Source organism: Apteryx rowi, unplaced genomic scaffold (assembly GCF_003343035.1).
Source record: "Apteryx rowi isolate R43461 unplaced genomic scaffold, aptRow1 scaffold_326, whole genome shotgun sequence".
Taxonomy (NCBI): Eukaryota; Metazoa; Chordata; class Aves; order Apterygiformes; family Apterygidae; genus Apteryx; species Apteryx rowi.
In genome coordinates, this window is record NW_020449708.1 from 1,025,899 (window position 1) to 1,048,054 (window position 22,156).

The 22,156-nt window shown below is 46.1% G+C and overlaps 1 protein-coding gene across 7 annotated transcripts in view; it reads right to left on the bottom strand.

Annotated features, from left to right (window-relative positions):
• Positions 1–1,585: 1,585 nt before the first annotated feature.
• Positions 1,586–22,156, bottom strand: part of NT5DC2 (5'-nucleotidase domain containing 2) — a 31,872-nt gene continuing 11,301 nt past the window's right edge. For 4 of the 7 annotated variants that reach the window (XM_026071513.1, XM_026071511.1, XM_026071516.1 and 1 more), the window contains exons 5-15: positions 20,375–20,468; positions 18,344–18,385; positions 16,012–16,140; positions 12,645–12,705; positions 11,874–11,976; positions 11,263–11,364; positions 8,115–8,196; positions 4,042–4,128; positions 2,982–3,122; positions 2,671–2,735; positions 1,586–1,949 (exon numbers count right to left, since the gene is read on the bottom strand). In XM_026071513.1, coding sequence (XP_025927298.1) covers positions 1,688–1,949; positions 2,671–2,735; positions 2,982–3,122; positions 4,042–4,128; positions 8,115–8,196; positions 11,263–11,364; positions 11,874–11,976; positions 12,645–12,705; positions 16,012–16,140; positions 18,344–18,385; positions 20,375–20,468 — 1,168 coding nt within the window. In that variant the 3' untranslated portion in view covers positions 1,586–1,687. The remainder of the gene's footprint in view (positions 1,950–2,670; positions 2,736–2,981; positions 3,123–4,041; positions 4,129–8,114; positions 8,197–11,262; positions 11,365–11,873; positions 11,977–12,644; positions 12,706–16,011; positions 16,141–18,343; positions 18,386–20,374; positions 20,469–22,156) is intronic. The other 3 variants (XM_026071515.1, XM_026071510.1, XM_026071514.1) reach the window with 2 other exon arrangements.

Sequence of the window (22,156 nt, forward strand, 5' to 3'; positions counted from 1 at the left end):
CTAAAGGGGACACCTTAACACTACCCATCACCCTTGTCACCATCTGCAAATGGTGCAGCAATGAAGGGAGGAGGAGAAAGGGCGGCAACCAGCTCCCATGCCTCCAAAGCCTGCTCCCACTGCCTCTGCCTTTGAACCTCCTCTGACTGCCTATGCATGTCTAGCTTCAATGACAACATCTACACTACCAGTCTCCCTTGGGGCCCAATTTGGGGCCCTCACAGACCACATACTCCCCCCCCCCCCCAGGAGCCCTCCTACCCTTTCATTCCACAGCACCCATTTCCCACATAGCCAAGCAACGACAGGGCCACCCAGCCTTTCTGTGGCATGACTGTTGCTCCTGTTTCCCATGGCCTACCCAAGTCAGGGTAGCACAAACTCTCAACAATTTCTACCCACCTGCCCCTTCATCCCCTTCCCAGTGTCCTGCCTACTCCTCAGGGCAGTTTGGTGAGTAACAATATGGCCCTGGAGCAAAGTGAAGAGCCTGCTCTTGGCACCTCACATCCCAAAGTAGCTCCGGCCCCTTCATGGCCCCCCCAGAAGACAACCTCTGCTCCATGACCTGCCCTCTACTGACCTGCCTTCACCACTGGCATCACTACTAATCATCTCTTTCCTCTTCCTCACCCAGAGGATATGTGACAGTGCTTTGCACACTCCCCTTTCTGACCACCCATCACAAACAGCAGCACTTCACAATCACACTCCTAGTACCTCTTCACCAGCCATTCCATATACTTTAGGGCATAGCTCAGGAGAAACATGTTAATGGCCAGCACCTCTACTGCCACAACTCTGCACCTTCCCTAACAGACTAAAAATGGCCCTCTGCAAGTCATAACATGCCACACTGCACCATCAATTGCCAAACAATTCTAGAGACCCTTCTCAAAATACCAACAACACATGGCACCAAGCCCACAACAACCTGACAGCGCATGGCACCAAGCCTACTCAAAAACAGGCAAACCACCAAACACTCATTTTTTGGACCTTCTGACACCAATTCCACCCAACTGTCATATGGGACACAGACATCCTGCACATTTAACTCAGCAGTTCCCTACCAGAGGCACTGACCCAACAGATAAGGCTGGCCAGGAACGGGATGGGTCCTAGGGCCTCTGGTACCATTTCTGGGTAGGTAACACTGCTGACTTCACAGTCATTCGTAATACATTCACTGACACACTTCACTTACTTATGGTCAGCAACCCTGTCCCCTCACTGTCCAGATGTGCAGAATCACCAATACCATAGTTCCCAAGGATGTCAGAGCAGCTGCAAGGCTAACACGCCTTGTCACATCTTACATAGGAGTCCAGGTCATGCTCACTGAGTAAAAGAGACTCAGGACTCCACTTCTGAGCCGCTTCTCTGGGCACAGAGCAGAGGGCAGCAGCTTCTTGCCACTAATAGTGGCTGTCAGTCATACCTACTCCTACAGAGGACTCCCCACAGCTCACTCATGGCCCAAAATAAGCATCCACCCTCTGTCCAGCCTGTCTTTGCAAAGCACCTCAGGAAAGGGATGGTGCCAGTGAGGGGAAAAAATAAACACACAATCTACACACATACATAAGTGTGAAACACCCTTTAGTGGTAGACGGAGAGGTGCTGCTAGCTGAGCAGCCCAGCTCCACATACAAACTCTCACCATGCTGTTGCCCAGCATGGCCCTTCACCGGATATGCACCATCTCCTCCAGGAAGGGGGTTTTCATGCAGCCTGTGCAGAGCTGATCCATCCAGAGAGGAGCCTCGTGCTGCAGAGGGGTGCGGCGGGGGTAGAAGGTGAAGTTTACATCATAGTTCAGCAGGCAGCTGATGGATGCCATGTAGATATCGGAGAATCGCACCAGCCGCCGAGAGAAGTACGTGGGGTTGTGGAAGGTGCGGAAGATGCTTCCGAACTGGGGGTTGAACAGGTTCTTTGTCAGTGACCTGAGAAGAGAGAGTTGGTGCTCTGTTGACATGAGGCACTCCTCACGCTCACTTCCTGCTCAGTATGACCCACTGCTCAGGCTGTGGCACCTTTCCGCACAGCACCAGACACTCCATGGCCTTGCAGGCTCCCGAGGGGGACTCCCTCATGAGATATGCTCAAGACTATGGCAGCAGGACAGTGGCCTCGGCACCTGCAGCCCAAAACCCCCTTGTTCCCTGCACAGGAGTCGAGCCAACTCAGAGAAGCACTCCAAGAGTTTCCAGCCCGCATCAACCCACTCACAAACGCACAGTCAGAGATCACCCCAGGTACCCTCCCATCCAGGCTGCTAAGCAGACCACCCCTGCACAGTGAGACCATGATGAATGCACACATCTTTCACCACGCTACCTTACTCTTCCTTGTTAACATACATGTTACAGTCAGGGATGCACTTGCAAAGAGTGCTGCTGCAGGTCCTGGCACTGCAAACAGCCTATCAATCCCTCCCAGCACAAGCTGACACCATCTCCCCTAGCCCACCCTGCACCTGACCCATCCAACCTCCCCATCTTGGGACTGCACTGCTGCTTCCCTCCACAGACATGGGGCACCAGGGAGGACCACGTGCCCACAGCTGCAGTACCACTTTCCCCAAAACACAGGTTGCAAAACAGATCTAGAATAGGCCTGGGAGCCCCTGAGAGACCTCACAAGCAAGGAGGGCAATGCAGTCACCTAATCTCCTGACGCTCCTTCATCCACTCCAGCAATACCTGCTTTGACTCTGCGTCCTGATACATCTGCAAAGACAACAGCAGAACACACCATGTTTCATCAGTCCTGCAAGTCACATCTCAGCTCCCCCCAGATTCCACTGTAACTCACAATCCCACATACCCACAGCATTGCCTCCATTTGAGGAGAATGAGATGCTCTTTGAGAACACAAGCAAGATGGTACATGCTCTTATTCCCAGGCTAAGCTCAAATCTCAGACTCAGAAGGAGAAGACATATTACCCACCCCACTCAGACAGGAGCTGTTTACCTGCATTCTCTCCAGCAGCCCCGTCAGAGCCTGCTGCCAGGTCAGGGAGTGCATGTACTGTTCTGTGTTTATGATACGAATTTCCGTCTCCAGTTCAGGCACTATGGCTCCAGTCCTCCAGCCATGACGCAGCATGAGGTCCTAGAGGTCGGGGTGAGAAAACAACCAAGAATTCAGCATAAGATTGACAGCCAAACACAACTGAATTTCCTAGAAGAGCGGTCTGTTCACATTACTGATTCTCAGGGAAGAGGCATCCTAACGGCACATCTTGGGTCATGCTGATCACATCCACCTCACAGCCACCAGGATCACCTGCATGAACCACCCAGAAATGTGGCAACCAGTGAGCCTTGGGACCCACATAAACTACTCTCAAGTTCACAACCAGCAGTTTTTCTCAACCTGCAGAAAGTACTTCAGGAATCCTTTCTCAATTGCTTGCCTCCGCACAGCAGCAGAATGAGGATGCTTACATGTCCTACGTGTGTCCCTGAAAGCCGCAGCCTGCAGAGCACCATACATAGCGCACCAGAAACCTGAGCACTCAGAACAGGGCCCTATCTCGCATTCCAACACAACTGCAACCACAACAATCACCCAGAGAGGAAGCTTGCTGTCACCTGGCTACACTCTCTCCTCACCCTTCTCCTATCAACTGAGAAGAACCCCAGCACTGCCTCACTCGCACTCCTCTCCTGCCACAAGAGCTAACCATCTTGCACTGCTTCTTCCCGCTTGGCAGGACTCTAACAAGCTTGCTTCCATCCTTGCTGGCACCCTGCTACCTTCTGCCCTTTAGCTTTTCCCACAAAGGCTTCCTCTCTTCAGCCATTCTGGGATGATCCAGGCTTTCCAAGCCAATAGGGAGGTCTCAGGACAGAGGTGCAGAAGTCTGGCAACATGCACCATTACAATATGTCCTCTATGAGTAACTGCCTAAAAGCCTCAGCCTGGACACAGGCTCCCAAATCCTTCTGATGCACCACAGTGCACAAGACTTAAAGCCCTGTTGGGATCACATGGAAGCAGCATAGAGAGCAGAGACCTTGTTACTTACCGCAAGGTCACTGTAGAGATGGTCACCAAAGTAGAGTACTTTGGACCCACGCCAACCAGTTAGCCTTAGAAAATCGAAGAGATTACCCTGTAAGTAAAGGGAACACAGACAGGAGTGTGGTTACAGGACAAATGCCTCCATTCGCACTGGCTAGTACTGGGCAGCCACCTCAGCAGCACTGTCAATGCAACTGACTTTGCAACATGCTGCCACACTGCAGGCAAATGCGCACCCTCATGAGATGCCAACCTGCTCATTCCCCCACCATTCAAAATCACGTTTTTATCCTTCCCCACTTTCTTCCCATGTGACAACTCCCCTGTACATGCCACAGTCTTCCTCAAACACACAGAGTCTACAGAAAAGAAAAAGAAAGAAAAAAACTCTTGTGACCCCAATAAGCAAGTCATGGGGAAGGAGTTCTGTACTCTATGGCACAGCAAGTCAAGGGGGACTACATGAACTAAAAGGGAAACAAAAGGAGACAGTTTAGAGCCCAAAAATGAAAGACACCTTGATCAGAAAAACCTGAGCAATTGATAGAAAGAACCCCAGGTGAAGCTGCTGGACTAGATGACAATGTTTTCACCTCACAGGATGCATCAGAGACAAGGTGAGCACCATCATGCAAGGCTTTCCGACTTAAGAGCACTTAAGACTGTTCTCACGTCACTGATTACCATCCCAACCCAAAAGATTAAGAACACTCACATATTCACAGGAATTGCTCAACCAAGCCAAAAAAACAGGCAACTTGGGCAGATTCACAACTAAGCAAAACAAACCAAACTCCAAAGCACCTAGCTAAAGCACAGCAAAATAGCAGCTTGCAAGGCTTTCCAAACATCCGCCTGCATACAGAGGAGACTTCAGGGACCCTCCTTCCACTCTCCACACAAATTTTCCACATGAGTCATGATGGAAACAAGATCCACTAGGAAAGCAAAACGCCCTTTCAATGCTAACAGACTGGACTGTGCCAGCACAAGCTGTTGATGCAAACCTGCAAGTCACTCGACAGCAATCTGTCCAGCCAGTACACTGCTTCCTTCAGTGCCAGGGAATATCTAGCATGCCTATCCAACAGCACCGACCCTGCAGTCAGGTATAAAACCTCTGTAAGAAGACCTGCCTCTCATGCCCTTTTTAAAACCACCCCAGAAAGATGCCTGGTTGCCTGACTCAGGGTCAGTAGTGCCAATAATGCAAGCCAGCTCCCATAACAAATTGCAGCCCTGCATTTGGCAACTGCCAGCGTACCACACACATGGATGCATTGCAAAGGGTGCCCAAAGCCAAGATGTTGGGCCTCCCATTTCTGCAACAACACCAAGGCTGTGCAGACTTCACTTAACAGCACAGAAACACAGGGCCAGGAAAGGCTTTGCATATCTAGGACACAATGAAAGCAGCACTGCTGCTGCTCGCTTGAGGGTTGCTCAAGAAGCCACAAGCATAACAGGGAAATGGACCACAGCATTGGGAGGAGGATGCTCCCCTTGCTGTACTCTGGTCACCTCAAACAGCAGTGGGCCTGATGATAAGAAAACCCATGCTTGGACCTCAGCTGGGCCTCAGACCTGCTATACGAGCTCCTGGAACCAGCTCTCCCTTTCATCTCTATTTCTGCATCTTCCTCTCTGAGATCACAGGCTAGGAAGGGAGGGGAGTACACACATGCCACACACAGAAAACACCATGTCTGTCAGAAAGCAGGGAGACAACACACCAGATTAGAGGGCCATCACTTAAACTTCCTGCTCTTCAGTGCAAAATGCTGATCCCTGAGGTCCCATTCATATGGGACACCCACAGCACAACTGATAAACAGCTGTGCTTCAGGAGAGAGGAACAAGTCAGCTCAGGACCCTTTAGCAACATAACTAGCACAAGGTCCATGGCTACTAAAGCTTGCCAGAAAGAGGCATACTGTGGCACTCGAAGAAACCATGAATGCTGGAGAGAGGGTGGACTACAACCAGGATACACTCTCTGTCACATCCCACAGACCAGTCAGGCAAAAGCCTTGATACAGTGGGAGGAACATGGTCATGGGCGAGAACTCAAGAGGAACTCAAAATCCCACCCATCCCTCCTTTTTCCCTCATCTTTCCCCTTCCCTGGTGCAGCACACATTTGGTTGAGCAACCTGTGGCCACAAGATGCAGGTGGTCAAGAACAAGATTTAATTCAACACTGGACTATTAAACCTGATGGCTGAGGTGCACCTTTTCCCCCAAGGGAGCTGCTAACCCACGGGTAAAGTTTGCCCATGGGAGGGACGCTTTGTATGAGCTCTGATTGCATTTTCCCAGCTCCTAGCCCTTGGCAGAGGATGGGACATGAGTAAAGTGCTTTGACTGACCCACTGGACAGGCCAGAGTCTTCCCAGAAGTGCTACTCAAGGACATGACCTACTGTTCTACCACAGGTCAGGTCCCAGCTATTTGACCGTGACCTCACTAACGATTTCCTCCCATGGGATCCCACAGCTCACATAACCAAGAACAAACCGTCCTAAAGCAAGAGGCACATGTTCTCAGCAGACAGATCAGCTGCAAGGAGAACACCCTGAAGCAGCAAGCTCACCAGAGTAACAGTCCATCCTTCGGACATGCTTCTCTTTCAGGAAGGGAAGAGAGATGGGACCCAGGCTTTTTACCCTATTTGATTATCCTTGTTTCTTCATTCCTTCCTCCACAAGCCACTCCAGCATGAAACCTCTCCTAGCTTACAAAGACCATTCCTTTCTAAAAAAACTAAGCAGCCTGTGCTATTGACAATCTTTTCCTGTGCAAAAACCTCCATCTTTATAGAAAGGGGCAGTGAAAAGAGGTCAAGACAACTATACAAGACCATGGGGCACAAAGCCGGGCAGCTTTGTTAGCCCCTGCCACCTCTTCCTACCTTACGGAGGATAGTTTGGAGTGAGGTGTGAGGTGTGGAAGACCTCTGCATACCCATCACATTTCAGAGAGCTCTGCCTTCTCACCCTCAACGAGCACAGCTCTGACAGCCAGTCCAAGACAGTGGTTTCAGGTCTGGGATGTCAGGAGAGCTAAGGGAAACATGCAGCTATTGGCCATACTGGGCAAGACCAAAACACAGCTCCTCGGGTCACTAGCTGACTGTGCACTGGAGCAGACAGGGTCCACTGGGCCTGATCCCTGCTCCACATGCAGATGATATTCCCCTGCTGCTCCTTCTCACACACACAGGACAGCAGTAGGGAAAAGCCTGGCCTCACAGAGATAGCTCAGCAAAGGTCCTTTGGGGCAGAAAAGCAAGCACCCAACACCACAGGCTACCTGGCCCTGCCCTTTCCCCTCTTGCCCCTACCCAAAGAATCCTCCAACTCTAATGCCAAACCCAACTGACCTGGGAGGAATGCATCACTCCAGTTACACACCTTTCTGCAGCATGACCCACACATAGAGCTGCACAGGAAACCATTTCAGAGCTGCAGATGAAAAGTTTCCTTACCAAGCAGCTCTGTCATACCTTATTCCAACTCTGCCTCCTGTGATCGTAATAAGCTGTGTTTACCAGGAGAGCAGCCTTTTCTACACCTGGCCTGAGACACATCTGACTGTTCTTGGAGGTGAGTTTATCACATGCTGACAGTCAACACAGCCCTTGGCAAGGCTTTCTGATATACAAAAAGACCCTTTATCCTAATGCTGACATCCCAGCGGAAGCTGAAGGACTTTCCAGAGACACACAAATCCCAAGGCTATTGCTCCACAGCATGCCAAGAGACATGCTGAAAATATTTGTGGGAACAATATCATACTGGGCGAGCATGAACACTGCATGTGCACAGAGGGCATCTCCTGTTCCCATTGGCCAGCACAGGCACTCTTTTCAAGGATTTCCATTTTTCACTTTTCACACACCAGTGTCAAACATCTACAAGTGATCTGCAGAAAAAAACATAATTTTTTCCCACTCTGATTTTTCCTGTTTCTTTATTATCTCCAGGCTTTTCCAATGACTCCCAAAACATGCATCTTATGAGTACCCACCATTTCAGACTCTTGCTTCATATCTCTTATGCACCCAGGTCACTTTACCTCTTTGTAGATCTTTCCCTTCTCCAGCTGGCTTATTTTGTCCCACTGCAGTGAGCCTTTATCATCCAGTTTTCGAAAAGGTCTGGAAAAAAAAGGGGGTGATGTCAACTTCTTTTGATTTTTGGCAATCATTACAGCAGCTATAAGACTCAAATCAGAAAACTTGTTCACCTATGTAACAACTCATAATAAAAGTGTTATGTGAGAAGTGACCTTCTTCTGCACTCTTTTCTCAGGGAAAGAGAAAGTCAGAGAGAAAGAAAAATATTTTCAAAATGCTTCCACTGACTGTAACTTTTTCATGGTAATAGCCCTAACAATTCTTCTTGCTTTTCAGATAGCAGGTTTAAAAAAAAAAAAAAAAAAAAAAAAGACTCCCTCTGAAAATGCTGTGGCCATGCAGGTTTTGCCATGAAACACTTTCCATCCTGTTTCAGCAGTCTGGCTACTCCCCAGCACTACAGAGACTGTGGAATGTCTTAACAGGATAGAGCAGTCTGAGGAGCAGATGGAGAACAGTCTCCATGCTGATCTTGGCAGCTGACCCCTGTTGTTCTTGAGGGCTTGCCTTGTTACCTTCCACTCAGACAGAAGAAAAAATGAGGCTTAAGACATTTGATCCCTATGGAGGTTTATGTTAGATGGGAGCACTGCTTCCTTGTGGGGCAGGAGGTCCAAACTGTGAGCTCCAAGACCAAAAGCTGTTGCTGCAGCAGGCAGTGGACAGTCTCATCCAGGAGAAATAGTGTAGGATCCTGAGCTGCCATAGGACAGAGGGAACCCTGCCTTCCCCACCAGCTCTACAGCCTACCAGTTTAGGCAAGAGACCTCCTAGACCATGAGTGGTCCCAATGCACACCTGCATCTTCCCTCAGAAAAAGCACTCCACAGTTCACCACATCTCACCATCAGTAGGTTTGCCCCTCACCTTGGATCTGTGTGCCCTGTCATTCCACTGGTCCATTACATGAGCGGACCTTAGGTACCATGCAGCCATAAGGTTTTATGCATCATAGCTCCAGGCCACATTTGTAAGACATTTTCCCTCACATCCCATGCAGAAAACCTTTACCAGGTTCAGTTGGACCTTAACAGCACACTACGCACATTTACTCAGCTTTCAGAACAAGCCACAAGGCTCCCTATAACATGCAGTGCATCCTTTCTTCCTGCTTTGCAGCATGCCCATTTCTCAGACTTGAGGTTCCCACAAGATCAGGAAAGCTCAGTTTCTTCTTTTTGACATTTCTCAGGCTGAAATGAAATCCCCTTACCACTACATCACTGCAGGTGGTAAGAGGGAAATAAACATCAGAGGTAGCAGTAGAAGCCATGTGGTGAGGAAAACTACTTCCTTGTGGCATGGACAATGGGATTATTGTGCAGAAAATGGCTGGCAAACTAGTCCCTTACAGAACTCTACATTTTCCATAAGTGGCTTCAATATCACTTATCTGCAATAGTAGAGTCATATTACATATGCTGGCTACCTATCCCTTCTGTGATGCCCCTGTCAAATTTCAGTCACAAAACAGCAACTGTCCTCAGAGCAACATGCTCCTACACATCTTGCACTATCCAGACCTTCTCTCTTCCTTTCCACACCTCGCTCACCAGCAGGAAACGAAGAACGGGCACTACACATGCAGTAGCAGGGTATTGCTGTCCAGCATGAAAATGGATTTCTGTAGCATCTAGCTTTTGGTTCATCACAAAATTGAGAAATAATAGCAGCAGCGAGCAAGAGCTTATATCCCCTGTCTGCATGATTTTGAGGGTCAGCAGTGCCTACTAAGGAACTAGAGGTGACTGTTGGGACAATACTCCAAACAACATCTTCCCTCTTCCACCCTGATCACTAAAGTGGAACAAATTGTATTTACTGTAAGGGTACCCCTAGCACTCTCATACAGTTAAATGCATAGCAACTGCTCACAAAAACACTGTTGAACAAAGTGGTATCTGATTTTTCTCCCCCTCGACTTTGGTCACTAACACCTACAATCGTGTCAGAGCAAAATTATCTTTTCCTAGTCAGTGAACACAGATATGTGACAGTTTCCACAACAGCTCAGATAACAAACAAACAGTCAGATAAACTGCACTCATAGCATCACTGTGTCTTGCTTTGCCTTTGCTTTCTGAGAAAATCCAAAGCATTATAACCAATATTATCTGGCCTTCCCTATGTAACAATGCTCTGAAATACTGCTAGGCCATAGATGTGAAGGCAATCTAAAGTTCTGGACTGCTGGCACTTAAGCGCATCTCATACAGCGCACATGGGCCAACCTTGGAAATGGAGCAATTGCATTACTTATGCCTAAAACTGACCGGGTGTTTCTTTTCCAACGGTCAGCACAGACAGAGTAAGCCATTTCATAGCCTTATTCCTAATTATGCTAGTGGCCTTGAGAGTGGGGGAAGAAAATACACAAAGAAGGATTCCTCAAGGACAGAATACAATAATTCCTGGTCAGTCATCAATTGAGGTAACAAAGCAGACACAAATCCCCCAAACCAATAATCCAAAGAACAAAGCAAAGACAACAGCTTGCCTATGAGCTAGTCCCTTGGCAGCTCCTAACTTACCACAAAACTCAGCCACTATGTACAAAGGCTTCCAAAGCTGCTAATTACAAGACAGCATACATACAGTAACTAAAAAAAACAGTTATTTTCTGTGGGTAACAGGAAAAGGAAAGATTCTGGCACACTCTCAAGACCTAGTGCCAAGAAACAGTCAGCTCTCATACATACCATTCCGCTTCTCTGGTCTTTCCCATTTTCCTTCTAAAGATTTAAGCACATAATTAATACCCCTAAAAATCTAAGGTAAGCCCAAGCCATGACAAAACAGTTGAGGCTAGATATGGCCAATTTTAGAAACATACTTTCTGTTTGGCACTACCTATGTTATTCCTAGACTGGTAGGTTTGTTTTGGCCAAGACATCTCCTCAGAGAGTATCCAAGACAGGGCTGGATGTGGTATGGAGCTAGATTATACTTAGAAAAACACTACTTTTCTGAAAGGTAAAAGGAACCGTTTAATCCAGAGAAAGGGCCTAAAACCTCAGGCCCTTGCTTGTTCTTGCTTGGCTAGGTTTGGCCTCAGGCAGCAGTGTATCATCGTCTTGGGACACATACTTCCGCCTATCAGTAAAGAAGTTGGGCTTGTCAGCTTGCACAATGACCATGTCGAATAAATCCCGCCAGTTCTTGCCAACCATGTGTTTCATTCCTTTGTCCCTACAGGCGAAAAAGCAGAAAAGTTAACAGATCCAGCAATCTCTTTCGATGTACTGGCCCACCATTGCATCTTTACAACAATTCTCATTACAGCAACAAAGAAGAAAGCACAGAGATTTCTGAATCTCCCAATGCTGACTGATCACACAGAGGATTGATGTGGCACTCTGACAATTTCAAGCTGTCCCTCCCTTTCTCCTGCTACCATGGGAAGTCCAAACAAGTCTGTACTTCTGTGACCCAGCACAAGCTACTGGAGGTAATCCGAAGTGGTGTCTCAGTAATGTTGTGGCCAGCCAAGCCTTATAGCTTCCTCAAACAGTCAGAGCCATTGGTGTAAAGAGAGCGGTGGGGCTCACCATTCACCACAACCAGTTCCCAGAAAGCAGTCTCATCACTATTGCCACAGGAACCTCTAGCATACAACTTTCAATGCTCATGTGAAAGACTGCACTGCAATGCACTTGTTGTGCCATGGTGACCCATCAATGCACAATAACAATACTCACACAAAGCTAAAAGGACTGTTTGTAATGAGGAAGAGTTTCTTGTTGTGGTTCACCAGTCGGTTTAGGACAGCATAGATTTCATCCCCATGTAGAATATACTTTTCTGTATTGGAATAAAACAGACATCATTGATCAAAAAACATTGGCATAGGTCATGACCACATTTCATTAAAACCAAACCAAACCTAAGCACCTATACTAATAGGAGTGCAAAAGCCTTGAAGCTCAGCTACATGCCATTCCCATCAGTCCCCCTCAGGCAGATTGGTAGTGAACCACCATGGTGACAAAATGGCCTTCCTCATCCTAATCAACCCATCTAGAGCGAAGAGAAAGACTAAGGAACTGAAAAGGCTGGCAAGAAAGAGGGTTGATATCCAAATGTCACAATGGACAGGCACAGCCATTTGAGGCTATATGGCTACTAGGAGCTCTCTCTCCTCTGAATGACCAGGAAACCTTCCCAGACGATGTCTTTGCATCTTCACATTATGCCAGGACCATCACCCCTCACTTGCAGGCAGAAGGAAAAAGAAACACAAGCAATGAGGTAACTGTTTCCTCTATTAAAAAAGATCTTCCACCAGAACCTAAATATCATTTGGTTCTAAACGCCACTCCACCCCTTGGCTATCCAAGTACTTCATTAATTTCTTTGACCACCTGACTCCTGTGACTGAGTGCAGAACCTACCTAGCCATCTTATGTAGATTCTGCATAGTATAGCAAGACGTCAAAATGGATTTGGTACCAGAGCTTCAGTTAACTCACCCAGATCTTTTTCAATCCATTTGTACATCACTCCTTTCACATGTACATCTTTAATGGCATCCTAAAAAGGTAGGGAAAAAAAGTTTCAGTTTTACATATAGCATTTCTGCTTCCCAGCCTGCAAGCCTACTGCAACCACTGATGAGCATACAGTAATGACTCATCCCTTCTTCTTGCTGAATGAAGAAAAGTTACATCAATACCAAGCAGAGGACCTTGTACAGCGAGGCTCACCACCATGCCAAAAAGAAGAACACAGTGGCTGTATTAGTTTACTTGATGCAGTAAATGGGGAGGAAAAAACCTCAAAACCTAGCCAAGCAAGAACAATTTCTGTCCTGCTCCTGGAAACCAGGATATGTTAACGCATTGCTGTCATAGCAATCAAGACTGTGCAACTCCAAAACTGGTTACTGCCACAAAACCTGGGTGGCCCAGACACTAGCTGGCTTTTCTTCCTCTCTAGGCTTGGGGAAGCTCTACCAAATGTGACTCAAAGAATGGGAGCGTGGCTGAGGTGAAGGACAGCAGAGGTGTGTGTCTGTGATTCCGGTACAGCTCCCACTAGCCAAGGCAGGCTGCAACAGCAGGTCCTGAGATAGCTAGTGCACAGGGACACAACAAAAGGTTCCATTGGGAGTGCTGGGGGGCTTGTCTGCAAAAACAACACTGACCACTTTTCAAGCAGGAGGCAAGATAAAACAGATTATTGTCAAGGGCATCCAACATCCTCTATTTTCCAGCCCAGAGGCAAAGACCCAAAACACTTTTGGAGATACCCAACTAAGATTCTTCACAAGTTTCCGTCTAAAGAGATATGCCAGATACAGAAACCATTTCCAGAGCAGAAACCCATTTTGCAGTGCGTGCATGTGCTTTAGGGGTACCATTTTCATCCATGACAGTTTAGACAGAAGAACAAAGGCTGCCTTTCCCCAGGATAATTAAATCACTTTTACAGTAGGCGTACTCCTTCAAAAGCCACCTTTTCAGAGAGGATTCACGCATTCACCACTGACATTGCCACAGAGGCTGCACACAATGCTACAGTAATATTTGCCCACAATGCAACACAGTAACCTAGTCTCACTGCAGTGGTGACAGCTGTGGTGAAAAATCATGTTCACCTCAAAATCATTTCCTTCCAAGTTGAGAGAAGTATTTACAGCTTAGATGGGGGACAGTGAAGGAGGAGGCACCTTTTCAAAACAAACAGGAGTTTTAGGAGTCTATTTCCACCATTTGGATTTGAACGATGAAAAGGCAGCGGTCACAGATCATTCACTGAGAGACTGCTGTACTGGGCTAAGAGACCAAACAAAAACCAAAAGCACTAGCAAGAAAACAACTTCATTTTGATCAGCATTGGCACTAAAAGCAAGCAATGCTTTTGATTTGTGTCAAAATTACCTCTGCAGAGCAGAAAGCGATTGCAGTTTGCTCCTTCCCTAAATAAAAAAACCCAAAATACTCCACAAAAAAAAAAAAAAAAAAAAATCCAAAACCAAAAAGAAACAGGGGGAGAACTGTAACTTTCCTGCAGGTGAAATCTTGATAGCCTGGGGAGGTACCAAACAGGGCTCAAAAACTTCCCCAAAGGAAGGCAGGGTAAACTGCATGTGCTTGCTCTCAAATATGAAGCAGCCAAACTGGTGCAACAGGATGACACAGTTTACATGCCTGTTTCAAACCTTCACCACTGCCTCAGGGCCTGCGCTTTTGACTCAGTGCAGTGTCGCTAACACTCAGGCTGCTCTCAAACACATAGCGCTGCAGTCAGGATTACCACTAATAATGACAGACAGTATCGAGTATAGCCACGACTTACCCACTGGGAGTCTGTGCTGTAATAAGTTTGGCATACACGAGTCCTCTTGGGAAACCTGTCTGAGTAGGCAGAGGATCTCTGTGCTCATGTCCACAAACCATTTCTCTGCACTTGCATTGCTATTCTAAGAAGGCATAGCTCTATCGAGCATGAGGGATGCGGATGGGTTTGCAAAAATGATCATTATCCTCGTTGTACAGAAAAAGCAAGAACTATTCTGATAAAAGTGCAGGACAGTCTCCTGTCACTTCTCCAATATGGATTTCAAGCACTGGCACGGATTTTCTGTCATACCTCATCTCTCTGCCTGCCTCAGTCACACCTCAAGAATAACCACATTCCTCAGCAAAGGATGCAAAGACAAATGCCAGGATTAGCACTCAGGAGACTGAGGACTTGAGCATACCGTTCACCCCATACTGAGGACATATTAGACAATGGCAACCACCCACCTGCTCTCAAGATTTCAGCTAGGAACAAGACCATTTTGATCTCAAAAGCAAGGTCAGAAAACACTCTTGACACAAGACCTCTGAAGTCAGCTGTATCTCCTTTTCCTGTTTTCCCCCACCCCAAGAGAAAATGAACTACAACCTAGAAACATGTTAGGGTCTTGTGGGAAACCAGCTGGTATACTCTTATCAAGCACTAACAGAAGGCTAAAACCTAAGCCCTAATCCTTGGCTGTAGCAAAGCTGACAGGGTGGATCCTTATCACAAAAAAGGCAGCATACATGTAACAACATTTCCGTCACAAGATGACTGGACTGTGTACATACAGGCCACTACTGGAGGATGACCACTGAATTCCTATAAGGTACAGATCAAAACCCCCTTCCCACAGAGAAAGGACTGCCATATGCTCATCTGTTAACAAATCCAGGACAGCAATCTTGAGTACTTCCTTCTTGCCTACAACATTAATTGAGAAGTAAAACAGCACCCCCAACAGCGCTGATAATCCAATACTGCCCTTTCAAATGCCTGGAGTGTAGCTGGAGGGCACAATTAGCCTTGGAGTAATTGCCTCTTGAAAATCACAGTCATGCACAGGAAAACATCCCAAAAGGATCAGACTGCTTTCCAAATACAAAGGGAAGGAGTGAATTCCCAGAGTAGGCAAGGGAAAGTACTTCACTACGGTTGCTGTAGAAAGCAAACTGCTTGGTTCATGGTCAATGCATGGTCATGCAGGAAAGCATAGAGCTTGAAAGTCTGCAGAACTGGAAAACATTTACACAAGCTTTCTGACATACTTCCTGGGGAAGGATCTTCGAGCTAACTGGCCTAGGCACTCCTGCAAGAAACGTGTAGAGCAAACACCAACTTTGCAGTATAGACAGAGACCCAACGCGCCCTGAAAACACAGCTTTGAATATTCCCTGGTAATGCCCTAATCAAAAGAGGCAACAATGTTATCATATTATACTCCTCACAAACAGCACCTTAGGTGGAGGTGCTACAGAGCTCACCTGTGCTAACAAGCCGAAGAGCTCACAAATTTGATGTGAGCTATGGGGCGATTCACATTTTACTCACAGATATATCCTTGTAAAGATGAACCTGGTCAAACTCAATGCCATGAGTTATGAAGTAATCGATGACTGAAGACAGCAGTGCCATTTCAGGAAGAGAAAAAATGTCCATAAATTGCTTAAGCGAAGGACCCTGGAAAGCAAAATATGAAGAAGATGCATTAAACAAAAAATGCTATACAACAACAAACCCACATCACTTAGGACCATCGGGAAAACATTCCAGGCTAATAAAAAGCACAAAGCTAATGTGGGAAGCCCCAGCCACTCAGCAGGTGGCCCTCTCTTCTCTGCCAAAGTACTAACCTAATGCATTAACACTTCTTGACAAGAGAGAGGCTTCTCCTTCACAGAAATCATTAAACAAATCCAGCGTTATTAACACCATGTGGCAGGGATGGGGGAAGCAGGGAGTCAGTCCCAGAACACTAACTCTTATTCTGACTCCATGTCCTTTGCTTCCCACCTGGCCTCCTGCCATTACTGTAGGATGCCAAAAGACAATGCTCCACTACAGAAGTAGCTACACCCCTTGCTGGAGATGCCCCATTGCTCATCCAAACAAGGCTGTGATTTTGGAGGCACTTGCATCAAAGCGGCTCTAACCATGTTCCAGTGAGGTTTCATAGAGCAATGCAAGAATTGCTTCAACACGCAGTTTACCAATGGCCGTCTGCCCAACATTGGGCCACTATGGAAAAAACAGAGCTGGCACATGCCAGAGAAGAAGAAACAGCGAGCGAGTGAGAAAGAGAGTGTGTGTGCATGTGTGTGTAGACTTCAGCCCACTTTAGAACTAGCTAGCAATCAAGTGGAAATGGAAAATTTAAACTCTGATGAAGTAATAACTCACCTTGCATTAGGCAAGGCTGCAGCTCTCCATCCATTTGCTAGTTTTATTGCCTATCAATCACAAACCTTTCAGCAGATCATCAGCCAAGTTTGGCTCCAGAGTGCCCATCCAATAAAAAAAAAAAAAGCTTGTTTATTCAGTAGGTACTACCTGTCTACAGGACTATGGTGAGTCTTGCTGGAGAACTGAAGCTGAAATCAATCATTTTATCTTTCATCGTTCAAGTGCCGGATCAGCCAAGGGAACAGTTATTAAAACCTGGTACATGAAAAGCAATTTGGGAAATACTCAGACCTCTCGAAGAACCCCATCACCTGAAGCATCCCAGCAATCCACTCATGTCATGCCTGTGCACGTGAGCTTTGAGCTACAACCTTGGCAACCCATGACTGACTGTCACAGTGTCTCAACTCTCTAGGATAACATTGGTCTCTAGGATAACATCAGCATATCAGAAGGCATTTATTATAGCTATGTGAAAAACAGACATGAAGGCAGCATCCAAGAAATCACAGAAGGTACACATGGTTGAGTTGACAGAGGGCACAAGCTGCCTAATGCCAAATATTTGCCACTGCTGCATCAGGATGTAACAACGGTCACATTTAGTCTGGTCTTGTAAGGATAGAACAAGAGACTAGCGTTCTCTTCGCAGCACTACTCAAACACAATATTGGGGCAACACAAATTGTGGTAAGAAAGAAGATGTAAAAGGGCAAAAGAATAACAAACAACATTTTGCCTGCAGTCTGTTACCAAAAAATGCTGCTATCAGAAGGGATGTTGGTGTCCTGAGGATTATACAATTTACATCAATCCATCACAGGACAACTTGACTTACAGCAGAAGAGAATACAAAGCACACCCCCTGGTTTGGGCCATGTACTGTTCTTGATGGGCTGCTTAGCAATATTCGCTGAATCCTTTCAACAGATTCTTGTCTACTTTGATGTACAATTTCTAGGGGAAACCTTTCTTTCACTAGAAAATGAAAAACTTCCAGAAAATAGCCAACAGTTTTTTCCCCATCCCTGCTCAGGGATTCTGGGAACAGAGCAAGAGGGACACAGAAAGGCAGTTTCTATTGAAATCACAAGGTATAGGATTTAGCAGAGCAGAGCAATGACCTGTTCCCACCTTTCAAGACAGTAAGCGTAGAGAAGACAGTCAGGTGTTAGATGCTAACAGCAAAGACTTACCTCGTAGTTAGCTAAGACTCTGATTTCATTATTGTGCCTTGTGCCATCACCCTACAAGGCAAGTCTGGCCTCTCCCCCTCCCATTATCAGCCTCAACTTCCCTACAGCAGACATATCAACACAAATCACGATGAAAACCAGACCCATAGATTTAAAAAGAACGTCACATACAGTTTTTCCACAACACCCACAAATTATTCATCTTCACTACAGGCCAACACTAGCCACACCAGCAGATGCAGCACTAGCTGCATTGTCTAACCCTAGGCAAGATCTGCGCTTACGTGCTGCAGGTGTTTTCGATGCCAGTAGCTGTCCGCACATTCCTGCCAACAAAGGATCAAGAAAAGCCTTAGGGGAGAATATTTACACTCTTTGACTACATCAATCCTACTTGTTTTATGCCATGTTGGAACCACTGGCTTGGCAGACCCCCCTGTTACCCATACACAGGCAGCAAGATCAGCACTCAGACTAACAAGGAAAGGGTCAAAGATCCTTAATAAAGCCTCACCACACCAACGGCACTGCAACTGTTCACACCAACAACCACCCTAACTTTGATGCTTTCCCACTATGTGTCAGCGGCACAGACTGAGCTGGCATTGCCAGATTCTAATGTCTTGGGATGTATACTTCCCCTGTCTCTTTGGGAACCATTTATCTGCTCATGGGGTTCATTACGTCTTTAGAGAGACGTACCCCCTCTCAAAGAATAAACTGCTATCCCTACTTCCATGGCCAAATGTTATATGGAGTTTTTCAATACCCAAGTTATTTTGAAATGACTGGGTAAAGACATCTAATCCAGAGAGGAAGTGGATAGGCTTCAGTAGGTACTATTCTGCTCTATATAATGACCTATTCATAATACCATTCTCTAGAGAACAGACAACTTGCACACAAAAGGCTGTTGAAATACAATATTCTTCCATTTTCCTTTTACAACTACTTTTAATCCTGCAACCTGCAGTGCCAGACTGGCCCCTTGAAGCATGACAAAACTCCCTCCCATCCTTGCGCAGGGAGAAGCTACAAATGAGATCCTGAAATAAGGATGCAAAGGAATGCTCAAATCAGCAGGCTATGGAACAAGAATTAGGGTATTTTCCTGATGTTAATCCTGCTCAACTGCAAGTGTTCATTGGCTCTTTCACTGTCTGCTCCAATAAAAACCAGGCAATTCCTTTTGGAATTACCACTTGAGGAAGTCTTGTATGACTCTGTCAGGTACTAACTACAAGTCAGAAGAAAACACCTGAGGTAACTGCTATAGCACCTATAAAGAAGCACAGAAAGGTACCTTGGCACGAGCCTCTGGTCCTACAAAAGGCCACAAATCAGAGCAGATTTCATGCTTACTTTTGTTAAAAAAGAAAGGTTAAGTTATCCCATGTTTGCTAGGAGTAAGAAGAGTTGCACAGCAGGGGCCAAACAAGTGCAGTTTACACACAGATATCAAAGTCTAAACAGAAACAACACTGATCTATAAACAGCGTATTTGTGTATCCAGAAGGCAATTGGTCAGATTAACTGTTCCCAAGAAAAAGTATTCAAAAAGCAACCTTGTTGGGGACTTCACACTGTTGACTCAAAGGGTATTAGCAGAGGAAACCTGCCCTTCTCCTTCCACCTTCTTTTAAGGCAACTAAACTTACAAAGGACAAGAAACAAAGCAAGTCCAGCAGGAAAGGGATGCGAATGCCCTGCTTGCCCACAACACCACACTGAGCACATGAGGAAGAAAAATCTCTAACTTCCTCCAGTCCAGGCAACCAAATGACTTCTACGTCTCCTCCAGCCCTTTACCGTGACAACAACTTTTCTGCCTCAAAAAAGTATTCATGGATGCCAGCCCTACAAACAGTGAGGATTGTGGGGGAGATCATTTTCATAAAGGAAAAAACCTACCCAAAATCAAAGAGAGAAAGGCATTGCAAGCACCCTGCACACACACACCCCCACACCCTCCCCCACAACTCCCTGCAGACACCAGAGCTGCAAGCTGCCCCAACAGCCTGGGAGCTAGATTTGGCCAAGGAGCAAGCAGGGGACATCCCCCTATCAGCCTGCAGAGCCATTCAGCTCCAGGCCAATAGCCCTGTTGTTTAGGAATGCTTCACCGAAAGCTTTCACATGCTAAACTGCTAAATAACCTCTGGGGCAAATTCCCAGTAGAACAAAACACAAATCAGGTCACTAGGTACTGTACCTTTTTAAGTCAAGGGAAATCATTTACATGCTCATACAATTCACTTTGTTTTTCTAGCTGGTAAAAGAGATGCTGCACCATAGCATTAAAGAGCTTACAATACCTTGCCATAGAAGTCACTCATCTGGTACAGGGGGATGTGCTGTGTACCACCGTACAGTTCGATTAGTTCTTCATCAGGCACTGGTTTGAGCCCTCTAGACAAAAAAATAGTATGTCAATAGTCACCAGATCCCACAGAGCTAGAAACTGCAGAGAAAGAGCTGATGGGATGAACAAGATCCTTTCTAAAATTCAGACACTTCTCTTGGCATGAGAGAGAGAGCCTGACTCAGCTCTGCCATTCTAAAGGTTCACATAAAATCTTCTCCAAGACATTTTTCAGACACCTTGTTTGTGCCTTCAAGTTAATTGAGGGGCTTTACCTCCATTCCAGCATAGAGAGTTCGGTACAGAGGTTTCCCTCTGCATGCTATCAGTCTCTCAAAGGGACTGCCCTCCAAATGGGCCCCATGATCTCGTTCTGGTAGCACTGGGTAATGACAGTTTTGGAAAAGTTGCTTCCACAAGTTGCACTAGTATTAAATGCAAAGGTGTAGGAAAAGAGCTTCCTAACTTTTCTCAAGATTCTTCATACATGAACAAATTATTTTTCCTTCCTATTCAGTTCTCCTAAGCAAGAAAAATCCTTTGCTAACAGATCATTCAACATGGATCACTGTTTTTGTCCAAAACACTATAACCATGGTATGGCTACAAGCTATACCATTCATGAACACTAGGTTTTCTGACGGCTGCCAGTTTTCCCTCTTACACAATTTTTGGATGTAGCAAACTGTTTACTCAACCAGTCAGCAACTTTCCCTTTCTCCTAACTTACTCTATCAAGGTACAGACTCTGAGAAGTTAAAAGTTGCCTAAGTTTTGCTCAAAAGCAAAGGACACTTTAGGAAAAGGACACTTAAGGACTTCAGGAAGGACACTTAAAAAGGAAACTTTAAGAAAAAAAGCTTAAATGAGTTTTCCCTAATAATCTCTTTATGAAGCTGCACTGAAATATGTGGCAGTACCAGAGAATCATGAAAAAAAACAGCATTCAAAGAAGCCAATTCCATGTGATTATGAAACTCCCTTTTTAATATTCTTAGGGTGTTTACTGTAACTGAAACTTAGCAGCAAAGGCCAGAGTTCAAGAAAAAACACGCTGGCTTCCATGCTCAAGAAATACAACAACATTTTTCAGGAGCTTTGCTACAGGTATGTATGAATCACTACTGCTTACGCACCAAACCCACACCAGATAGGGGCAGGGTGTTCTCCCAGTGTCCAGTCCCACAACTTTTTGGACACAGTCTGTGGAAACAGTTTTTTTGCTCTGCACTGTTTCAGCCAGTAATTCCAATCTACACCCAGTTCTCCTTGGAGAATAACAGAAGAGAAGAAAAATAGGACAAGCTAGGCCTTAAACTAAGCCCAGATTCTGACATGTCATTACTTTATTGACATATCTGCACTGCTGTAAGCTTTTATTTGCACATTGAGATCACTCTCCTCTTAGCTTTGTGACACAGCAAAGTACATCACTGTTGGGACACACCGTTGCCTTGAAAAGACAGGCCCATATGCAGAACACCTATGGAGGAGTTCTCTCCCAGTTGCACAGTTTACTCACAGATGTTAACCCAGGCATGCTGCCGCTGCTACTCTGACACCAAGCAGAGTACGTGACTGTATGTGTCATTAACCATTACAAAAAGCTCCAGGTCTTTCCACCCACACTTGGTTCAAAATGCTTGAGAAAAGTAACTCCCTGCAATTATGTGTAAGGTAAGCACTTGAAGCAAGTGGAAACAGGATAAGCCAGACAAGATTGCACACTGCTTTA